General features: G+C 38.7%; 1 protein-coding gene across 1 annotated transcript in view; it reads right to left on the reverse strand.

Annotated features, from left to right (window-relative positions):
- Window positions 1-24792, reverse strand: part of ANK2 (ankyrin 2, neuronal) — a 252844-nt gene that overhangs the window by 212614 nt on the left and 15438 nt on the right. Inside the window, 1 exon segment of the mRNA XM_010858507.1 lies at window positions 5713-5814. Within this exon segment, the coding sequence (XP_010856809.1) occupies window positions 5713-5814 (102 nt within the window).

Consider the following 24792-nt stretch of genomic DNA (forward strand, 5'->3'; position numbering starts at 1 on the left):
CATTACTTTACTAGCATGTGAGATGAGGGCAATTGTGCAGTAGTTTGAGCATTCTTTGGCATTGCCTTTCTTTGGGATTGGAATGAAAACTGACCTTTTCCAGTTCTGTGGCCACTGCTGAGTTTTCCAAATTTGCTGGCATATTGAGTGCAGCACTTTCACAGCATTGTCTTTCAGGATTTGGAATAGCTCAACTGGAATTCCATCACCTCCACTAGCTTTGTTCGTAGTGATGCTTTCTAAGGCCCACTTGACTTCACATTCCAGGATGTCTGGCTCTAGGTGAGTGATCACACCATCATGATTATCTGGGTCATGAAGATATTTTTTGTACAGTTCTTCTGTGTATTTTTGCTACCTCTTCTTAATATCTTCTGCTTCTGTTAGGTCCATACCTTTTCTGTCCTTTATCAAGCCCACCTTTGCATGAAATGTTCCCTTGGTATCTCTGATTTTCTTGAAGAGATCTCTAGTCTTTCCCATTCTGTTGTCTTCCTCTATTTCTTTGCATTGATTGCTGAGGAAGGCTTTCTTATCTCTCCTTGCTACTCTTTGGAACTCTGCATTACTTTATTACCTGGTAAATTCTGGTGACTGAGGAGAATCAACCTCATACTTTGCAAGGAGGTCAACTTCAATTTTACTGGTTCTCGGTGGATAATACACAGTCATTGCAGTTAGAATATGTACACCTTAGAAAGTCCTTTCATATTTCATATTTAATTCACATTGCTGCTCAGTGCGTAAAATTGAATGTATTATTATTTTCTTGTCCTAGAGATTAGAAAAATGTCACTTTCTAACTTGAAATGACTTGATGAAAGTGGAGATAGAACTTAAACTTGAGCATCTGGGATCTAAATTCTGTGTGATTTCATGACATTGTTGCCTTCTCACAAAAACAAATGCTCTTCCCTTTTATAGTCATGTGTTAGTGCACACTGGGCCACAAGAAAAATATTAAGCTACTAAAAACTTTTCTAGGTAACTCAAGAAGTTAGGTTCACAACTCTATAAAGCAGATAAGAAGTGAGCATTTACTGCTGAGAGTTTTTCTTTTAAAAAAAACAAAGACCTAAGATCTTTTATATGATTAAGATATTTCTTATATTTTAGGGTAAAGTGGACTTGGTTTGACTGAGGTTAATGTCGTTTTCCTTGGGTTCCTCTTCCGGCATCACTTATGATGATTTTATCTAAATGAACTAATACTTCAAACAGTTTCATGCCTTTTTACTAGCATATAGAATGTTAACGAATTGGTATTAAAATTGGGAGAACGTATTTCATGTACTTGAAAAAACTCTAAAATAGCATGTTAAAATATTCAAACAATTTATATTCATTCTCACAGGCAGTTTTGGAAGAAGTTCCTATGTCTATACAGGAATTTGGAGGAAGTTCATACATCTATACAGGAATTTCATATAGTCAAAGCTGTATTTTTTCAATAGTCATGTTTGGATATGAGAGTTGGGCCATAAAGAAGGCTGAGTGCCAGAGAATTGATGCTTTTGAATTGTGGTGCTGGAGAAGACTCTTGAGAATCTCTTAAGCTACAAGGAGATCAAACCAGTCAATCCTAAGGGAAATCAACCGTGAGTATTCATTGGAAGGACTGATACTGAAGCTGAAGCTACAATACTTTTGTCACCTGATATGAAGAGCTGACTCATTGGAAAAGACCCTGATGCTGGGAAAGATTGAGGAAAAAGGAGAAGGGGGCAGCAGAAGATGAGATTGGTAAATAGCATCACCGACCCAATGCACAAGAAATTGAGCGAACTCCAGGAGATGGTAAAGGACAGCAGAGCCTTGCATGCTGTAGCCCATGGGGTCACAGAGTCGGACGTGACTTGGATACTGAACAGCAAAAACAATAGGAATTTGGATGTTCTTTCTCTTTTAATATATGAAAACCCCAAATTATTTGTGCAAAAAAATACTAGAAACATATTAAATGAATTCATAACAAAATATAAGATAGATAAGAAATGGAGGTATAAAATGTGAAGATCTTATATACTAGGATAAAGGCGTTTGGCTTGATTCCATATGTCAGTGCCAAGAACTATGTAAGGTCTGCTGTTTTATCTTACCTATAAGCTACACTGATAAACTGCTACTGCTTCCTGATGCTAGAAGAAGACACGAGTCTCCTAGATGAGAGACAATGGACTTCATGCATGCGCGCTAAGTCACATCACTCATGCCCAACTCTTTGCGACCCTATGGCCTGTAGCCTGCCAGGCTCCTCTATCCATAGGATTTCCCAGGCAAGAATCCTGGAGTAGGTTGCCATGTCCTACTGCAGGGCGTCTTCCCGACCCAGGAATTGAACCTGCATCTCCTGAGGCTCCTGCATTGCAGGTGGATTCTTCACTATTGAGACACGAGGGAAGCTCAATTGATTTCAGAGTTCACAGCAAAGAATCGGCTGCCTGTCAACATATTGCCTACACCAGTTCCCTATGTCCCCTCCCAAACCCAAGGAAGGGACACAGAGGACCATGGGTACCTGTGCATACCATGGGTTATGTTAAAGAACTAACCTTCAGGGATTCACAGCTTTTTTTTTTTTTAAATTTTAAACTTTACATAATTGTATTAGTTTTGCCAAATATCAAAATGAATCCGCCACAGGTATACATGTGTTCCCCATCCTGAACCCTCCTCCCTCCTCCCTCCCCATACCATCCCTCTGGGTCGTCCCAGTGCACTAGCCCCAAGCATCCAGATTCACAGCTTTTAAACTAAGAATGAACAAGCCTGCTTTTTCTCTGAAGGAATGAGCTACCTAATCCCTTAAGGTTGCTCACTGCAAACACTACCCTGAGAAATTCCCCAGATAAACAGCATTCAGTGTCTTTCATTCTTGTCATACCCAAAGCAATACATAGGGATGCTCAGGGTTATAGCAGACTGATTCCTAAAAGCAAGCTGCACTCAATATTTTTGATGCCAAGAGATATACTTCCCTAAAGGACAAGAAATATTGCCGTTGGTGACAATACTTCCTATGGTGGAAAGTCTTGGGAGGAGCAAGGAAAACCCTGCACCCTTTGCAAAAGTCTGCAGGTAATTTTTATATAACAACCACACTGATCTAAGCATTGGAAGCCGTAAAAGTTTGAGGGTGGAGGAGTACCATAAAAATATTTTTATTTTAGAAAGATGACTCAAGACAGCATAGAGATTGACCAAAGTGACAAGATGAAGACAGAACCTAATTAAGCAGGATCTACGGCAACTATGGTGAGTGACCATACTGCGGGTTAATGCAAATTTGTGGATGTGGAAAATGAACCAGGAAAGGGGTGCTGGACGGGAGTAGGGGAGAAGACAAGGGTGGAAACCTGTGGGAACTAAGTATCAGTAAGGAAAGTGACTATGTTTTTCAATGAAAAGTGAAAAAGCCTTTCACTGTGTGGATCACAACAAACTGTGGAATATTTTTTAAAGAAATGGGAATATCAGACCACCTGACCTGCCTCCTGAGAAACATGTATGCAGGATAAGAAGCAACAGTTAGAACCAAACATGGAACAACAGACTGTTTCAAAACTGGGAAAGGAGTATGTCAAGGCTGTATATTATCACCCTGCTTATTTAACTTCTTATATGCAGAGTACATCATGCAAAATGCTGGGCTGGAGGAAGCACAAGCTGGAATCAAGATTTCCGGGAGAAATATCAACAACCTCAGATATGCAGATGATACCACTTTAATGACAGAAAGTGAAGAGGAACTAAAGAACCTCTTGATGAAGGTGAAAGAGGAGAGTGAAAAAGCTGGCTTAAAACTCAACATTCAAAAAACGAAGATCATGGCATCCAGTCTAATCACTTCATAGCAAATAGATGAGGAAAATGTGGAAACAGTGTCAGATTTATTTTTTTGGGCTCCAAAATCAGTGTGGACGGTGACTGCAGCACGAAATTAAAAGATGCTCCTTGGAAGAATAGCTATGACGAACTTAGTGTACTAAAAAGCAGAGATATCACTTTGCCGACAAAGGTCCATATAGTCAAAGCTATGGTTTTTCCAGTAGTCATGTATGCTTGCGAGAGTTGGACCATAAAGAAGGCTGAATACCAAAGAATTGATACTTTTGAAATGTAGTGCTAGAGAAAACTCTTGAGAGTCTCTTGGACAACAAGGAGATCAAATCAGTCAATCCTAAAGGAAATCAACCCTGAATATTCATTGAAAGGACTAATGCTGAAGCTGAAGCTCCAATATTTTGGCCACCTGATGGGAAGAGCGACTCACTTGAAAAGACCCTGATGCTGGGAAAGACTGAAGGCAGAAGGAGAAGAGGGTAACAGAGGATGAGATGGCATCACCAACTCAATGGACGAGTTTGAGCAAACTGAGGGAGATAGTGATGGACAGAGAAGCCTAGCATTCTGCAATTCATGGGGTCACAAAGAGTCAGACATAACTTAGCAACTGAACAACAAAAAGATAATCAGCAGGTAGGAATTTGGGAGGAGAGCAAGTGTGACTATGAAAAGACACCAGATTCAGTTTTTGAGAAGGTGTATTTGAAAGATTTACTAATCTCAGGGGAGTATAAATTGAATGTAACTGGGTATAATACACATCAGGTATATATATCAGGATATATATGACATTCTACAGATGATTTCGAACTAGACAATGAAATTTATCTCCTGCTAGCTTATAATTTGGAGAAGGCAATGGCAACCCACTCCAGTATTCTTGTCTGGAAAATCCCATGGATGGAGGAGCCTGGTGGGCTGCAGTCCATGGGGTCGCTAAGAGTCGTACATGATTGAGCGACTTCACTTTCAATTTTCACTTTCATGCATTGGAGAAGGAAATGGCAACCCACTCCAGTGTTCTTGCCTGGAGAATCTCAGGGATGGTGGAGCCTGGTGGGCTGCCGTATATGGGGTCGCACAGAGTCGGACACGACTGAAGCGACTTAGCAGCAGCAGCAGCAGCTTATAATTAGCCAGGATTATTCATTTCCCAGTTAGCTCTGTCATACACACACACACACACACACACATCACAACATTTAGCACATTATAGTGAATACTGGAGTTCACAAGACACTTTTATTCATGGTATTAAAATCTTATAGAAAACACAAAAATCTCAACATCCCTGGGATCAAATAATATCCAAAATGTATAATAACATCTAAAGTCCTTAGCAAATGGGTGTGATAAATAAATAATCCAAACACCTCATTTAAGCCAACAGTTTCAAACTCTTCTCACTCAAATCCATACTTAAAAAGTAATGGCAGGGTAGGGACGGGTAAGTGGGTACATAATTTTGACTTTATCCTTTTATTTCTCTATCCCAAGTTGTAATAATCAGTTACCCCCTGAATAAAAGGCTTACAGCAGACAAGAATAGAAGCCAGCATCTGGATAATTAGTTGATAATAAATGAGCAGTATTTCAGCTAAGGGCAGCCCAGATCATTTCATAGGCAAAACTGATGTTCAATCATTTTTGATCTATCTACTTTGCTGGTATTATTAGCTCTAGATACAAATGTCTGAGGCTTCAAAAGTTGGTAAGGAGGCAAAAATAAACTTTCATAATTCTGGACTGGTGCTATTTTAGTAAATTTAACAAAAGACAAAAAACCCTGCTGGGCTCTCTGAGTGTACCTATAGGTAACAGGTGTGCCTTCAGCGTATAATACAGAGGCTGCTGCAGGGTGCTTACCTGGTTGCAGGTATTGATGTCTATGCCCCCCTTCAGATATTCCACGACTTTGTCTAAGTTGCCTGCTCTGGCGGCACGGAGGAAGCTTGCATTGCTGTCAGACTGTGAGAAACAGAAAAGAGCTTCAGTGAATTACTGATCAAGCGAGAACATATCAAAAACAAAGAAACAAGAATGTTTGCACCGCAGATCAGAAAAGCTTTGGCTGCAAAATAATTCAAACCTGAATTTAAAACACTTAATAATAATTAACAGGACAAGTGAGCAACCTCACAACATTTCTAGAGAGCTAAGGACATTAAGGTCAATGGGAATACATTCTGCTCTATTAAAGAGTGTAAAAGAATCATTAAAATAATTTTACTGCTTTATTCCAAATAAAGACATGTGAAGATGAATTTATACTACCCCCAAATCCACTGTTACCCATTCATTTTTGCTTCAGGAAGCTAGGGACTTTATACTGAGCCTAGTATGAAGCCAAAAAGGAATCAAAAACTGAAAAGAAATGAAAGGTACTGGGTTTCCTCTTTCTTCCTTGACTGGTTTTCAGATGCATCTGAGGGAGAATACTGACTATGGGTCGCCTGACAGTCATCTGTCCTTATGATACGGGAAAAACAGAAAGTTGCAAGGATGCTTTGAGGAAAGCAGATAGTGCTAGCTGGCAGGTGCAGACTGGGCCAATGCAAATTTTGTGATCCTAGTGATGTTGGAAAAACAAGATTAAATTTAAACCAGCTGACATAATACCAGACTCAAATCTCTTGGTAAAGATGATCAGTCCGAGTGGAAACTGCCTTCTAAGTCCTCATCCTGAGTCCATTCCTCTCAAAACCTGATCCTGGGAAAATCAGCTGAAAACCCCCACCCCCACCAAGAAATATGTCCAAAGGAGGCTATTTCAGAGACGTAGCCATAGGTACCTTGCCTCTCTGACTTGCTGACAAAGTCCGATTTTCAAACCTTAACACAAGGATGATGATAACTTCATTAGGTTCCAAGATACTGGCATCACTTTATAGATCTTGTGGTATAACATCTGACTAAAGAGGAAATGGGCTTCCCAAGTGGCACTAGTGGTAAAGAACCCACCTGCCAATGCAGGAGACATAAGAGATGTGGGTTCAATCCCTGGATCAGGAAGACCCCCCAGGAGGAGGGCATGGCATCCCAGCCCAGTATTCTTGTTTGGAGAATCCCCATGGACAGAGGAGGCTGGCAGGTTATGCTCCATAGGATTGCAATGAGTCAGATGCGACTGAAGCAACTTAGCACGCACACACGTGCAAAGAGAAGACAGCAACCTACCTACAATAGGAGAGCCCTATGAAAAGGGGCCTACTAGAAAGGGAGATGCAGGTGGGATGGCTCTTAATCCACCATTCTCCCCAGTAGGCTATACTGCCTGCCTCCTTCTCTCTCGAAAGGACTCTGCAAGGGCCCCTGGCATATTCTTGGACCTATTTACTATGACTGGTGATGAAGTACAGATATAGAAATGGAAGTGTTTCCTCTGGGAGTCTCAAATATGGAATTACTTGCAGACTGTTAGGATGATTTCCACAGGGGAAGACTGAACACCCTAAGACAAAATCACCTCACATTTAAGCCAAATACCACAATGCCATATATATTTACAAATTCGATAGATAATTTATGAGGAGTCGAAAGGTATGACTGCAATCTGCGCATCTGGACTGCACGCGCGGAGCCTTCAGAAACGCATCCCGGTGTGACTAACATAGTGCTGCCTTCCCCCGCCCCGCTCTGCTGTGATGCCTCACACTTCATCCTTCCTGAAAGCTCTGCTCATGGCAGGGTGCCCCCAGCATATCTGCAATGCTGCAGGGACTGAATGGGAACTCACTTTGAAATGCCTATTCTGTGGAAGTATTTGTGATTTGCAGCAAATTCTAAATTCCAGGAAGAGTTTCCTCCTTCAAGTTTCTTGCCCCAGCACTTAAAAGTGAAACATGATAATTCTTTGCATTATGCTCCATCAATATCCCACAAGAAACATTAGTTATTACAAAACAACCATTAAATAACATTAGGTCACAGAAAGTATGACAACATTATTTCCCATATCTAGGTTTTTAAAAATGAATCCACATGCTATATATTACATGGTCTTCCCAGGTAGTACTAGTGGTAAAGAATTCGCCTCGAGATGCGGGTTCGATCCCTGGGTTGGGAAGATCCCCTGGAGGAGGGCATGGCAACCCACTCCAGTATTCTCACCTGGAGAATCCCCATGGACAGAGGAGCCTGGCGGGCTACAAGAGTCCAACATGACTGAAGTGACTTAGTATGCACAAATATTACACACTATATTAAAGATGATGCCTAGAAAGTACTTCCATCCGGTACACAAGGCTTCATAATTATAAGTAATACTTATGAATGTCAAGCACTTTTCAGGTGGCGCTGGTGGTAAAGAATCAACTTGCCAACGCAGGAGATGCAGGACACAGGTTCAATCCTTGGGTCTGGAAGATCCCCTGGAGTAAGAAGTGGCATCCCCCTCCAGTGTTCTTGCCTGGAAAATTCCATGGACAGAGGAGTCTGGTGGGCTACAGTCCATGGGGCCACAGAGTCAGACGCGACTGAGCACATGAATGTTTACGGTGGGTCAGGCACAGAGCTAAGAAGTCATATGCATTGTACTGTGATTACAATAATACTAGGAGAAAGCAACTATTATCATGCTCATTTAATAGGTGAGGAAAGAGGTTTAGAAAATTTTCAAGGTCACAGAATTTTTCAGTGGAAGATCCAAGGTTTAACTCCTGTTTCTCAGTGTCAAAGCAAGTCTTATCTGCTGTAATGCCTCATCTGTGCAAGGTATCAAAGCAGAGGTTACTGTAGCTACCTAACCTCAGCTATAGGTTTAGTTTGTTTGTGATAACCTCAGTATGCCCTTGGTCTACCTATTTGCTCTGTAAATCCTGGCACTTGCTTGATAGAGTGCCTTAGCTAGAGAGAGAATTCTTGGCTGACAGCTCTAGCCTCAAATTTATCAGCCATCTATGCACCGAGAAAAATGAAGAGTTGGCTTGAGACAAACTACTTAGAAACACATTAACTTCGGAATAAGGAAAGAGACAGTAAAGTACACACTACATTAAAAAGCCAGTTGATTGTCTCTCTCTACATGCCTAACATGATCAAACTCACAAACTAAGATCAGGGTTCGCTATCATTCCTGTAAAAAAAAAAGAATGCCATGAACAGAAGTAGAGCCAGAGGGTGCAGCTGACCCTGCAGGAATGAAGAAACACCCAGAGACACCCTGCAGAAGCTTGAGGGGGGTGCTATTGTTGGTCTGAAGGGACTTTAGGTGTCATGGAGGGGTACCTATTAGACCCTCTCAGAACCTTCTGTAGGGGCTGGGCATGACATTGAGGATTGCTTTTGCTGTTACACAATAACAAGTTTTAATAACTAATTTTCTCTTTTCTGAATCAAACTCCTAAAAAGTAAAGACAAGTAAAAGACTTAAGTCCAGTCCTTGGAATTCTAGCCAAAAAAAAAAAAAAAGTTTCCAGGTTTTTAGACAGGCTAGAGCCAATAGAAAGGAAACACGTGAGCTATCCTGGCAAGGATCTCTTCAGCAGTTGAGTCACAGTAAATTTTGCTATAAGCTGTATTCTTCTAGAACCCCATTAAGGGATTTAGTTTTTCCAAAGTAAGAAAACGCATTGGAAATGCATTTTGCAAATGCAACTAAGTGTGTTATTATAAAATGCTTTCAGATCATGAGTTTCAAGAACAAACTTAAAATGAAACTTCAAAATGTATATGTAGATACTGACATTATTGAAGGTTAAAAGTATAGATTGGTACAGAAGTATATATTTTTCTACTTCCAGATAAACACTTGCAAACCCTGTACTACAAAGAGGTCAATCTGTGATTAAAGCTCTTGACATAAGAGCTTAGGATAAACAGCTTTTAGTCTGGTTACCTTCAATCAACACAGAGATGAAAGAGGATTCCGGGACTCCTGGTGAGAGATGCAGCAATGTTTACCATGTTATATTTCCCTCTGAGTATGACAAAAGTAAGAATTTAAAAATTAAAATTAGGCATTAGTGGTGGGAGAGGCATGCTTGCAAAACAGACTGTTGTCTCTTGGCTTGACCCGGGAGATTTCACGCACAAAAAGCACTAGAAAGAGAGAAGAAGGCAACAACAATCCTTTGAGAGCAAAGTCTGACAAACAGACTAACTTTTTATGCTTTGTTGCTGTCTGTCCCTAGAACTCTCAATCCTAAAACCAATTGTACTTATGCCTATATAAAGTCTGACTCTGAACAAGGCATTCAAACGCTGAGCTCCATTTATTTTAATCTGCAACAGATGGATGTCATTAAAACTTGTCCCTTTTACAACCCGAGTGTGGCATCTCAAGCCGAGAAAGAAAAATTTCCTCTTCAATTATTCTCGACACAGTTCTGTACATTTTTTGATCCGAATGTTAGAAAAACAATACTTTCTCAGCATCCAGCAGAGCGGACATGAAAGGCAAGGAGGAATGTGCGTTCACAGGGCCACATTACGGCCTGAAGGAGTGCTTCCCCGAAAGATCCAGGGGCTCACTCACAGGGGTCCTTGAGTTTGCTCCAAGATTTTGCAAAACGTCTATGCTTACAGTTCAATAACAGCCTAACAAGGAGAATATAAGCATGTTCCAGGTCATCTAGATGGCTACCCTTTTACTGAGTACAGCCATCTATCTTTAGAATGTGACTTTGTGTTTATAATTCAATGCATAACAGGTGAAGGAGAGATGGTATACAAACAGATGCACAATACGCAAAATATTTTGCCTTAGAACAGAGACTTGTCAGAGAATCTGGCCATCACACATGGCAGGATGCACTACAGAACCTGAGCACAGCACTCAGTAGCACATCAGCGTTGGTTTAGTCACTAAGTTGTGTCCGACTCTTGTGACCCCAGGTACTGTAGCCCTTTAGGTTCCTCTGTCCATAGGATTTTCCAGGAAGAATACTGGAGTGGGTTGCCATTTCCTTCTCCAGGGGATCTTCCTGACCCAGGGATTGAACCTGGGTCTCCTGCATTACAGGAAGATTCTTTACTAACTGAGCTACAGACCCAGCATATTAATAGGGACTTCCTTGGCAGTTCAGGGGCTAAGACTCCAAACTTCCTCTGTGGAGGGAGCAGGTTGATCCTTGCTCAGGAAACAAAGATCCCACATGTTGCACAGAATGGCCAAAAAAAAAAAAAACTAATAAAAAAATAAAGTTACAAATAATAGGCTCAGATGCTATCTCTGTGTGGTCCAACTTGGCTTGACTATTGGCAGTAAGTATAACAGAAAATCCAGAGTAAAACGTTTTTCGGTTCCTAATTGCAGTGTTATTGGCTTAGGTACATATTTTTAGCACAATACTAATCCCATCACTAAGTAAATAAAGAGAGTTTTAAATGATTATCAAATAGCATGCCTTTAATATTGGCTTCCCAAGTGGCTCAGATGGTAAAGTGTCTGCCTGCAATGTGGGAGACCTAGGTTGGATCCCGGGGTTGGGAAGATACTCTGGAGAAGGAAATGGCAACCCACTCCAGTACTTTTGCCTGGAAATTCCGAAGAGTTGGATATGACTGAGCGACTTCACTTTCACTTTCAATATTGGCATTGGCAAAGTTCTCTGATAGCTTTATGTTTTTATTCTATAGTAGGAAACAAAAGTTTAAATGTATTAATAATTTTTGTATAACATGCTTCTAAAAATGTATGCTCTGTATTATTTTTATTTAGGGCAAATTCAGAAATACATTATAGAAATACAAGGTTAAATCTTTTTACTATTAAACCAACATCTGTGACTTAGTTTTACACAGTCCTGTTCATTCTATTACATTGGTGCTATTTTTTTTTTTTTGAATAATACTAGTTTTGTACTTCTGTTCATGCTTAGCTTGTAAAACTTTCATTTTAGTAATGGTCTAAGAGTTTAAGGAGTTTTATGTAGTTTGATTTTTACATTTAAATTACCACTATAAGGAATTCTGTGGCAGTCCAGTGGTTAGGACTCAAGCTCTCACAGGCCAAGGGCCCATGTTTAATCCCTGCTCAGAGTGCTAAAATCCTGCAAGCCACATGGTGAGGCCCCCCAAAAATGTTTTTCATAAAAAACTAATTATTAGTCTAATAAAAATAACTCTAGAGGTTACAAACTATTTTCATACTTCAAAGAGAGGAATATATTATTAATATTTGAGACGCTCACATCCTCTAGCATGAATTAGCCACCAGCCTCAACTAACCTAGCAAGTGACACTTGGTACCTCCCCTCACTCTGTGGCTTATCCTGTACCCTCCACAAATATTTTCCAACTGATTAACCATAAGAAAGCACATGTTCCTTGTGAAACTTAGGGAATTTGCTTATTTTCTTAGGATACAGTTATTCCTTTTAAAATAAATGGGGTCATTTACCTGCCTACCCTGAGATCTACATTTTTACAGTAATACAAAGTAAACAAAATATATTAAAATCACTTGAGGGGAAAAATCTTAATATGAATATAATAAAATAAGGGACATTTCTACAATTCCTTAGGTCTTTTCTTAGGAATGTTGGATAAGTTAAAACTATGTCCAGCAAATCACAAGTTGTATGATCTTGAGTCTTTGTGGGTCTCAATTTCCTTATCAAAAAAATAAATGTGCTTTACAGAATTGCTGTAAGAATGAAATATGATTTAAGGTACTTAGCCCAATGATAGGCACAGTAGACACTGACTGAGCTTTTTTAAATTGCAGTTTATCTTGTAAATTATAAAGGCAAAACAACAATGGCAAATCAAAGGATAGATGCATACATATTATCTTCTTTAAATAAGAAAGTGCTGCCGGAAGACCAGAGTATTTGAAAATATCCTGCTAACTGTTAAAGTGTCCTAACTGTACGAACACTTGACACTGCAAAACCCCACTTAGTTTCAATTCAGCTGACTGTTAATAACAAAAATTGTGATAAAACATAAGTTTGTACACTGCAGCTTGATTAACACTGCATGTTGATTACGCTACATTTTTAGTGTCATTTTAACAGGTCTTTACACTGCAACTAAATGGAAAATGCTGAAGGAGCTCTGATCTTCAGAAAGAATTAACATAACCTCTCGAAAGGTTGTTTTTACTTCAGTGATATATGTTTTAAGAATTTTAGTTCAAATATAGGTGTTTTTATTTTCACTTTTAAAATATTAAGATAATTAATGATTAACACATAAAATTGAGAATTGTATCTAACTTTAATTAAACAAATAAATTGCACCTGAATATTTCAAGCAAATACCTATTTGATATGCAAGATCATTTGAAATTACTTTTACATAAAGACAAAGATTTTTTTCTTAACTTCATATGACATTTTGACATTGATTTGCACTAGCACACTAGATAAATTTTTTTATCAATGTTTTCCCTGAGATTATTATCCATGAGAAGAACTGCCTATAGGATACCATCTTCAAAAAGATGGTGACACTGAAAATTAGTTGTTCCTAACTTACACAATGGTGACAAAATCACTGAAGAGTAAATAGATGAAAAAATTAGTATTCAAAAGCAATATCTTTTTTTTTTTACTGTGGAGGCAGTTTTTCTAATGCAGATTATTCATATTATGCAGGGCTTCCCAGGTGGCACTAGAGGTAAAGAATCCAGCAGCAAATGAAGGAGACCAAGAGACCAAGAGATGGATCCCTGAGTCGGGAAAATCCTCTGGAGTAGGAAGTGGCAACCTGCTTCAGAATTCTTGCCTGGAAAAATTCCATGGACAAAGGAGCCTGGAAGGCTACCGTCCATAGGGTGGCAGAGTCAGACACAACTGGATGACTTGCTCTTTTACTTTCAAGGTGCCACACAGGCAAGAGAGAAACAATGCAGATTACTAAGTACACATGGCTATGTACTTGAACTCAAAATATGACGCTAAGTCAACATCTGGAGCATCTTTTTATTATAGTATTCTAATAGCACTCCTCTGGTCTTCAAAAATATTTAACAAGAATCCAGGAAGACCAGATATGGCTCAGAGATCTTGACTGTTAAGTCTTCTATGATAAATAGAAGTAAGCTGTTAGAGATAATGTTATACCTTAAAAAAATTTCTGCATCACGTTTTTGAACACTGAGTCAAAATATTAATAATGTAATAATATCTGTCCTCAATAAATTAAAAATATGGCAAGAACACAAAACTAATAGGAACAAAAACCTTAAATCAAAAATATCATTCTAGTGTACATTTGATTGATAACTATTTTATACTTCAGACTCCCTGTGATTTATATATAGATATATCCATTTAAAAATAATTATTAAACAGAAGAAATATGAATTCCTCAGTATATCATCAGACAGTAGAAGTCTGACTTGAAAAGTAACTCTGTTTTGCTGACATGAGTTTGGTTTAATAAAAATTACAAATGAGACATACTGAAACCTTCACTAAAACAGGAACTTTTACAAAGAAAAGGTAGAAACTTTCTTAAGTGGTTATAAGTTTCAGTTTTCTACTGAACATTATCATAAATTGAAAGTTAAAACAACTTCTCCTAAGTCAGGAAAATCAACAGGTTTTGATTATTTGTATTCTAGTTATATGTTCTGCCTATGACTCCAAAACGCCTACAGAACTCAGAAATTCTGTCACAAAGTACAACATGTCAATTTTTTTTTCTGAATTTAAATGGGAAGATGGTAATGCCTCCACCACAATACTTACAAATCTAAGGAAATCAGAAAAAGGGAAAAATTTTGCCATAGCTATAAGTCAGACATTAGATTAAACAGTTTCAGGTTCATCTTAAAATTTTAAATTTTAGAACACTGCAACTGAATGCTTCAGATTGTTTCAAGGGATAAGACACTCTGCAAAAGTGAAAGTATGAAAGTGATTGTCACTCAGTCATGTATGACTCTGTGCAGACCCCATGAACTGCAGCCCACCAGGCTCCTCTGTCCATGGGGATTCTCCAGGCCAGAATACTGGAGTAGGTAGCCATTCCCTTCTCCAGGGGATCTTCCCAACCCAGGGAAGGAACCCAGGTCTCCTGCACTGCAGGTGGATTCTTTACTGTCTGAGCCACCAGGGAAGCTCTTTGGGAGGTTTCAATTAGACAGATTAAAGGTAGTACTATAGTCAGTGAGCTAAGCACCTTAATAATTGCTTTAAACTGTTTATCTAGAGTTAATATTCCTCCCTAAAGAGCATATCATACTTGGGAAAAAACAGCATATGATCAGGCATGTGACCCCCACTTTCAAGCACTGCAGCTTCCTCTTGGTGTAGAGGTACCCCATCACATTATGGCTTCATGCCATACACCACCCCTCACACTACTACCTGAACAGATGGATTTGAAAAGTTCTGCTTTATTAATTTATATTCAGAATGCTAACAATGCAAAGGCCAGAAAAAATATTCTACAAATCTTATATTACTGAATATTAGTTTCTCCATAATATTCGCGAATTTTTTCAATAGCCAAGGTATAATGGAAATCTGCATTTCACATGCTAACACCAAAATTAATGAAAACTCAGATTCCATATACATGCATTAATATTTGATATTTGGCTTTCTCTTTCTGATTTCTGGAAAAACAGTACTGGTGAACCTATTTACTGAGAAGAAATAGAGACAAACATAGAAAATAGTCTGGTGGAAACACTGGAGGAAGGAGAGGGTAGGGCAAATTGAGAAAGTGGCATGGACATGTATATTCTATCATGTGTAAAGTAAATAACAAGTGGGGAACTGCTGCACAACACAGAGGGCCCAGCCTGGCACTCTGACAACCTAGAGGGGTTGAATGGGGGGCGCGGGGGCATTGAATGGGGGGCAGGGGACTTTGAGTGGGGAATGGGGGACGTTGAATGGGGGGCGGCGGGTGTGGCCGTGTGGGCTGAGGCTTACAAGGGAGGAAATGGAAGTCAGAAGTCGCTCAGTCTTGTCTGACTCGTTGCGACCCCATGGACTGTAGCCTACTAGCCTCCTCTGTCCATGGAATTTTCCAGGCAAGAGTACTGGAGTGGGTCGCCATTTCCTGCTCCAGGGGATCTTCCCGACCCAGGGATTGAACCCTGGTCTCCTGTACTGCAGGCAGACGCTTTACCATCTGAGCCACCAGGGAAGCCCCTTATGAGGGAGGGGATATATATAAATATTACTGATTTGTGTTGATGTATGGCTGAGATCACTACAACACTGTAAAGCAATTATCCTCCAATTAAAAAAAAAAAATGAAAACCTAGAGTTCCACAATAGAAATTTAATAGCACACACTGCATCTGTATAGGATTGAATTCTAAACAGTTCTCTACTATTGCTTTGGGATCTCCAACCAGTATTAATTGAGAGTAAAACATTAAAAACATATTTTTAAAACAATCTGTATCCCAAGCCTAATATCTTTCCTAATTTTCAATGAGCTGGACATCTCCGTAAAAATGTTCTGCCACCATCTTAAACTTAAATGAACATGGGCCAAAACATGGAAGAGATTATCAAGCTTTCTGTCATATACACAAATCCCCAAAGGAATTTCCCTTTGCCCAGCACTGGCCATAAGAGCAGGTTTCATAAATGAATAATAACCTACCATAATAACACTCCAGTCAGAACAAAAAAGAGAGCTTTTGATATAATTTGGTAACCATTGTTTATTTACTTCTTTCTTTAAGAAATATTCTCTACACAAAACTCTTCTCATTCCCTGCCTAATCCGTGTGTTAAAATATTACAGAGCCTTTGGGAGGAAAGGTATATTAGAGTTTATCCCACTGCTATACTCAAGGATCAGTATAAATGAACCTGAATTAGGTTTTAGTCTCCCTTGAAAGCCTTTAGAACTGTCGTGATATGACAAAAATAAACCCAACCAAGTGAAAATGTCTTTCATCAATTCTTTATTACGCTGGGCATCCTACAGTGTTAATTTACTATTGCCCCCTTGAGGTAGGCACTGAATTTCTATCCCCATTGGTTTGATTATTCATCTTTAGACCATCTGTTCTGAAGCAGACATCACTCAGTCAAAAGCAGCTTCGTGACACAGCACAAATGAGGCACTGACCGCACCCCGTCATACTGCACACACAAAAAGGTTGATTCTCTAGCACTGAATTATTGAAGGCTGAACAAGAAAATACATTCTTCCAAGGAATGCTTCACAATGGCTTACCTTCAAATATGACTACTATTTTAAAAGAACTTGCATATATTTTCCAATGCTTACATTGTTAATTTTAGTGTGGCCCTCCTAAAACTCACATGGAAATACAGAAGGGCTTTCTGTTTACAATAGTCCAGTGTACATCTGTAATTGGCAGTCTGATTGATTTTCTAGAAGATTTTCACTTATTTACAGCTTAGCAACCACACACAGTGACAACCTGACTCTACTTGTTAAAAATGTAACTCTAGACTCATTTCCCATTTACAGGAAATCATTTCCCATAAAAGACCAAATTAGGGAAAATGCATCAAAACTGAGTAACTCGATTTTTTACTTGTACTTTTTTGAGTACATATGTTATATAATATTAACATCTACTCCAGAATAGAATAAGAATTTGAATTCATTACTTTCTAGTATCATTTTTGTCCCAAGACGATATTTTAATTCTATAGGAATAACAGACCTAAGAACTCTATTTGTGCCACTCTTGGCATTTCTGTTTTTTTAGAAATCTTTCTAATTACTGGGTGTCAGGAATTTCAGCATGGTAATTATGTTGCTTATTGGAAATAATTTGAGTCACTAGTCCCTTTGGTTAAACTGTTCTTAAGTTTATTGTTATCTATAAAATGGCAAAAGTAAATCCTTCTAATGTGCATATAATCTTTAAGAAGTTGTTTATTCGACCCCTTCTCCAAAGCATGTGGGTCCCAAAGGAGTATACACAGTTTTCAGGCTCTTTGCACATTTGTGATGATCTACATGGAAAGCAAAATTCCAATTCTCAAAAAGTCTACATTATGCTAAATATAACATACAAAATCATTTTTTACACTCATTTCTTGACTCTCTCTATGCTGGCCCAGTGGTGCACAGTTGAAAGTCAACAAAACTTTAAAGTTAAATTAAAAAATACCTAAAGGATACACAATATGTGTACTGTATAAGAAGGAAATCATTTCCCAGTTTGATTCATTTTATTAACTTGATTAAATCACTGAAAAGACATAAATGTGTACATACTAGAAAAATCAAAGCTTCAGTTTGGAAAAAGTGAAAACAAATTAGTCTAAAAACAGATTATTTTGATAATAAAATATACATATAGGATGGATCAACAACAAGGTCCAACTGCAGAGCACAGGGAATTAAAGTCAGTATCCTTTAATAAATCACAATGGAAAGAATAGGAAAAAGAATATATATGTATGTGTGTGAATCACTTTTTTTGTACACCAGAGACTAACAAAATCGTCAATCAAATATGCTTCAATAAAAAAAAAATTAATAGTTAAAAGAATTTAACCAGTTCTTTATAAGAAGTTATTTAGTTGAGAATAAGACAATTTTGAAGTCAAGCAGTGTGTTAAATGCAAAGAATTAAATACAGAAGAAATAAACATGATCTATCCCCTCAAAGGCTTCCCAGGTAGCTCAGTGGGTAAAGAATCTGCCTGACAAAGCAGGAGACACAAGAGACTTGGGTTCTATCCTTGGGTCAGGAAGATTCCCTGGAGTAGGAAATGGCAACCCACTCCAGTATTCTGTCTGGAAAATTCCATGGGGATAGGACGACTGAGCAATGCAACACACATATATCCCCTCAAAAGATTTTAAGATCTGCATTTAGAAAATATGTTTTAGCTGCAACATAGTCCATGAATTAGATAGAAGTGGGCAAGAATGGATCCATGGATATCCATTTAGAAACAGTAATCCAAGCAATAAATGCTTGTGTGTTTTACAATCTATTTTACATTTGAAACATATAATAGGAATAGCAACACAGTATTTTACAAAGTTCCTGGTGATAAGTTAGGTGGAAAACACAGCAGGCACAGGACTAGCGAGTGAAATGTCATAGTGGTAGGGAAGAACACAGTATGCACGAAACTATGAGTAATGCAGTGTGGTGAATTATAAACTCGGAAATGACAAAGAAGTTAAAATTCTCAACATAAGGCAGGGCCCAGTCTGTGAATGTTCTTACATGCTGTAATAAGAAGACTGAATATTACCCTTTAGGTGAAAGGGCACGAACTGCTAAGATCAGAATGCTGTCCTCAAAATAATCACTGGAGTAACATATCGAGGGTGAGTTAGAGGTAAAGAGAATGAAGTCTGTCAGATAATCTGGATACTATTGCAATGGTCCTAGTGAGCAACGTTTGGGGGACAGCAACGTGAAAAAGGAAGTGATGTGTCATACATGCAGGGGAAAGAAGTTATACAATTTAGGGGAATTGAATTTAAGGGTTTATGGAAAAGAAGAAATTAAGGAAACCTTGGAAACATCTAGCTTTGGTACGTAATGAGCAATAATACTAATCAAGATCAGAAAACTGGGGAAACAGCATACCTAAAATTGGAGAGAACACAATAGTGTGGTTCTGGTCTAATGAAATCTGATGTGCCATCACAGCATGGTATGTGCTAAAAATGCAAGACTCAAAGGTCTGGGAGAGTGTGTGGACTATGGACAGAGGCCACGGTGTAACCTCTGGGAGATGGTCTGGGGTTTTTTGCAGTGATACTGGATTTGTCTTCATTCCTTACCATTTCTCTGTCAACAAGACTCCCAAGAATAGGAAAGCACTTCTTGTGTTGCCTGTGGAAGCAAATACTGCTGACCTATCAACATCTTGCATGAACGCCAGGAAGTGCTGATACAATAAAAACTGCAAGGTATACATATACTTCAGTATACACGTATATACATACACCAGTGAGACTAAAACAGAAATCTGTACGGGAGGTTTCTCATGCGCTCAGAATACTAATAGCATGCAGCTGACATTTCCCCATAAGACCAGGGCACAACTGAAGTACCGCTTTATCCACAATGGATGTGACCTGCTGTAACTTTCTAAATTTACCCTTGTGCTATGTACGAACTATAATTGTCTAGAATGGTTCCAGCTATTCAGTTCTAACTCTATGAAGGGTAAAGAGCTTCCTTAACTTTACACTGAAATGTAAAAAAGGTATGGAAAGGTGGCTTTAAAAAGAAATGTGTTTAATTAATTATAGTACCTGACACATGGCAGTGGGAAAGGACTAGCAAATCAAGTATTTGTAGCTTGCATTGCCTTTAAAAAAAAATTAGCTTATACTACAAATTCTCTGTTGGAAATCAGTCAATAAAAACCCCTCCAGTTATTAACTGCATTTCACAGAATATCTGAACTTCTTCTGAGGCAGCTTTCAAAACAAATTCTTGACTTGTTGGGGTAAGAGTATTGGCATCAACTCCAAAGAGAATTTTGAAAAGTAAGGGATCTCCTAATTTAAACATAACTAAAAACAAAAGTAGGGTTAATTCATCTCACGAAACTAAGCTTTGGTTCAGATGCTCAAGACCGTTTTTTAAAAACTGAGCTTAAGTCAGGTTTAATGAGAAATGGAGAATTCTCTATTAGTTGTTTTTTATTCTTTGACTTCTACGGTTCAGTTCAGTCACTCAGTCGTGTCCAACTCTTTGTGACCCCATGGACTGCAGCATGCCAGGCCTCCCTGTCCATCACCAACTCCCGGAGTTTACTCAAACTCACGTCCACTGAGTCGGTGATGCCCTCCAACTATCTCATCCTCTGTTGTCCCCTTCTCCTCCTGCCTTTAATTTTCTACAAGAATTTGTATTAAGTGGATCCTGTGGGTTTATTTCCAGAGGCTTCGGAAAACTTCTTCACAACACCCTCCCAACCCACCCTTCTCCCCTCAAGTCTGACCAAGTTCCATTACTCTGGGGTTCCATAACACCCTGAGAATCATTCAGTCATTCATAAACGCTTGTTGACTACCAGTCATAAAAACAACACTGCACTAAATGTTGTCAATGGCTATAGCAGGATCCCCAAATATATGCTGACATATCTATCTCCCCAACTAGCCTGACCCTCCAGGTTAGATGAGGCCATGACTTATTCATCTTAGGTTGTCTCCACTGGCCAGCACAGGGTTTAACAGAGAGTAGATCAATAAACCTTTGTGGAAATAAGATAAAATAAAGGAAGAAGTTCAATAAAGTGAAACAGGCCAAATAGACACATGCACTGGTCACTATGAATTAAACTAATGAGAAGTTTGGTGAATCAAGTACATTTTCACGACTCACTAAATTTTAAAACTTGGTTTAAAATCGGCATGTATACACTATCATGTGTAAAATGGATAGCTAGTGGGAAACTGCCATATAACATATACTATATGACAGCCTGGCAATCTGTGAAAGCCAGAGGGATGGGATGGGGGCAGGGGAGGGAGACTAAAGAAGGAGAGATTATATATGTCATTCTGACTGATTCTCGTACGGCAGAAACCAACACAACATTGTAAAGCAGTTTTCCTCCAATTAAAAAATAAATTCAAAAATAAAATCCTGATTAGCAACATTTACACTTGTTATATTATTTCACCTTTATTGTGAAACCATTTATTGTGGTTATCTAATAGAATTATAAATAGAATCTTGCCTAACTCTTCCTAAGGGTATGTGAATATAGAGTAATGGGGTCAGGATGCCCTCCAACTATAGGATTTCCCCGGTGACTCAGCAGTAAAGAAGCTGCCTGATATTCAGAAGATGCAAGTTCGATCCCTGGGTTGGGAATATCCCCTGGAGGAGGACATGGCAACCCACTCCAGTGTTCTTGCCTGGAGAATCCCATGGACAGAGGAGCCTGGCGGGCTACAGTCCACAGGGTAGCAAAGAGTCAGACACGACTAAAGCTACTTAGCACGCATGTATGCCCTCCATCTGCATCATTATTATCTTACAGTTGAAATCACGGGAAAACTTAACAATGGAATTGGTTAGATAGGCCATGGACTCAACATTCTCTGAGCTTAATTAGTTTAACAGATAACTGCCAACTATGACATTAGTAAAGAAACACAGAAAGAAATGGTATTTTACTGATACTGACTACATAGAACTATTAGGATCCTGTTTCTGAGAAATAATAAACTATAATTTTATTATTATAAAATTGTTATTATTGCTCAAATTGTTAAACAATTTTTAATAAAATTGGTAAAATTGTTATAGTTTTATTATTATAAAATTGTTCTTTTCTGGAGGGGGAAATTTTACATAAAGCAGTAACATAAGCTTCCATTATTGCAAAAATTATCCAAAGAAGAAGGGATTATAGTGTATAACAACACATAGCAATACACTGCACTATCCCCAGTAGTTACAATAAGACTAACTTCTAAATGAAAGAGATGATCGGCATGTTTAAATTATTTTGACCAAGATACCAGTGAGAGAGGCTATTTCCTTTTAGAATTATTATGCATATAAAATACACCTCACTTCACTCATAGGGAAACTATATATTTACTTCTACCTCCACATTCTTGTATCTGTAACAAGATATATAAAATTAAACTAACATATATGTGCACAGGTGTATGCGTGGTGTGTATGTAAGAATTTGTGTGGAGAGTGAAAAATACAACCTACTGAGTGGGAGAAAATATTTGTAAACAATATGATGGATAAGGGGTTAATATTCAGAATATATAAAGAGCTTATACAACTCAACATCAAAAAACCAAACAATTCAATTAAAAAAAAAACGGGAGTGGGGGGCAAAAGAACACCAAACAATTCATTTTTTTTAAAAAAGGGGAAAAGAACTGAACAGACATTTTTCCAAAGAAGAAATGCAGATGGCTAACAGGCACATGTAAAGACGCTTAACATCACTAACCATCAGGGAAATGCAAATCAAAACCACAATGAAATATCACCTCACGCCTGTCAGAATGGCTATCATCAAAAAGACAGCAAACAACAAACGGTAAAAATGTGGAGAAAGAAAATCTTTGTATACTGTCAGTGAGAAGGTAAATTCGTGCAGCCATGGTGGAAAACCGTATAGAGGTCAAAAAACTACAGATAGGACTCCTATGTGACTCAGCAACTCCATCCTGGGTATACACCTGAAACAAACCAAAAATACTAACTCAAAAAGATGCCTGCACCCTGATGTTCATAACAGCGTTATTTGCAATTGCCAAGATATGGACGCAACCTAAATGTCCATCAACATATGACTGGGTAAAGAAGCTGTGCGATATATACATATATAGAGATACACACTCTATGTAATAATATTCAGCCATAAAGAATGAAATTTTGCCATTTGCAGCAATATGGGTGGACTTGGGGGGTATTATGCTCAGTGAAATAAGTCAGATAGAGAAAGACAAATACCGTATGATATCACTTATATGTGGAATCCAAAATACAACAAACTAGTGAATGTAACGAAAAAGAAGCAAACTCACAGATATAGAGGACAAACTAGCAGTTACCAAGGGGGAGAGGAAAGGAGGAGCATTAAAGGAGCAGAGGAGCGTAGGAGTAGAGGAATAAGAGATGCAAGCCATTATGCACAAAATAAGCTAGAACGATATATAATTTACAGCATAGGGAATATAGCCAACATTTTATAAACTTATTTATAAATGGAGAGTAACCTTTAAAAATTGTGAATCACTATACTTATAATTTCGGAGAAGGCAATGGCACCCCACTCCAGTACTCTTGCTTGGAAAATCCCATGGACGGAGGAGCCTGGTAGGCTGCAGTCCATGGGGTTGCTAGGAGTTGGACACGACTGAGCGACTTCACGTTCACTTTCACTTTCATGCATTGGAGAAGGAAATGGCAACCCACTCCAGTGTTCTTGCCTGGAGAATCCCAGGGACGGGGGAGCCTGGTGGGCTGCCGTCTACGGGGTCGCACAGAGTCAGACACGACTGAGGTGACTTAGCATAGCATAGCATACTTATAATTTATATAATATTGTACATCAACTATACCTCAATAAAAATAAAAAACAAAAGATGTTTAGATTGTGCCACTTCTGATTAGCAATGTTTAATACGGGAACCCAGCACATAATATGAAGCTTGATGAGAATCTGGGTATATATTAAAATCCTGCGGCATCCCAACAAGGTACAGTCCTTTACAATCGGAGAAGCTCCACTTCTATTTGGTTTCCTTTTCCTGGCTTTCCTCGTGGTCAGACAGTAAAGAATCTACTTGCAATGCGGGAGACCTGAGTCAGGAAGATGCCCTGGAAAAGGCAATGGCTATCCACGCCAGTATTGTTGCCTGGAGAATTCCAAGGACAGAGGAGCCTTGGGGACTACAGTCCAGGGAATCACAAAAAGTCAGACACGATAGCAACTAACACTTTCCCACATGTAAGAAGTGTGGCATATTTGAGCAGTTCAGTTCCCTCTACTAATGACATCTTTCCATAGATTTAACTATTACTTTAACATGAATTATGTAAAGAAATCATTACAAAGATTACCCTGACCTAAAGCCTTTCTCCTCTGGTTATAATTTCACTTAAGAGGATTAATTACACGTGTTTTGATTAGAGTCACCACACTTTTGTTCACTATGTTCTGTTCAAAGATAATTGTCAAAGGCACATTGAATAAGTCAATTGTTCGTGCACATTTATGTAGTTTTAGTGATTTTTTCCTAAATTTAAAAAATATTTTCTTATAGAATATGAACTGACATATACCATATTAGAATTCTATGCAACTTCCTTGGCGATCCAGTAGTTAACACTCTGCGCTTCCACTGCCGGGGGTGCAGGTTCAATCCCTGGTCAGGGAACTAAGATTCCACATGCTACATGGTGCAGCCAAAAAGAAATAAAACAAAAAAAGAATTCTACATGCCCCCTGCTACTGCTAAGTCACTTTAGTCGTGCCCGACTCTGTGCGACCCCACAGACGGCAGCCCACCAGGCTCCCCCGTCCCTGGGATTCTCCAGGCAAGAACACTGGAGTGGGTTGCCATTTCCTTCTC

Source organism: Bison bison, unplaced genomic scaffold, assembly GCF_000754665.1.
Source record: "Bison bison bison isolate TAMUID 2011002044 unplaced genomic scaffold, Bison_UMD1.0 scf7180017864389, whole genome shotgun sequence".
In the NCBI taxonomy this organism is placed as follows: domain Eukaryota; kingdom Metazoa; phylum Chordata; class Mammalia; order Artiodactyla; family Bovidae; genus Bison; species Bison bison.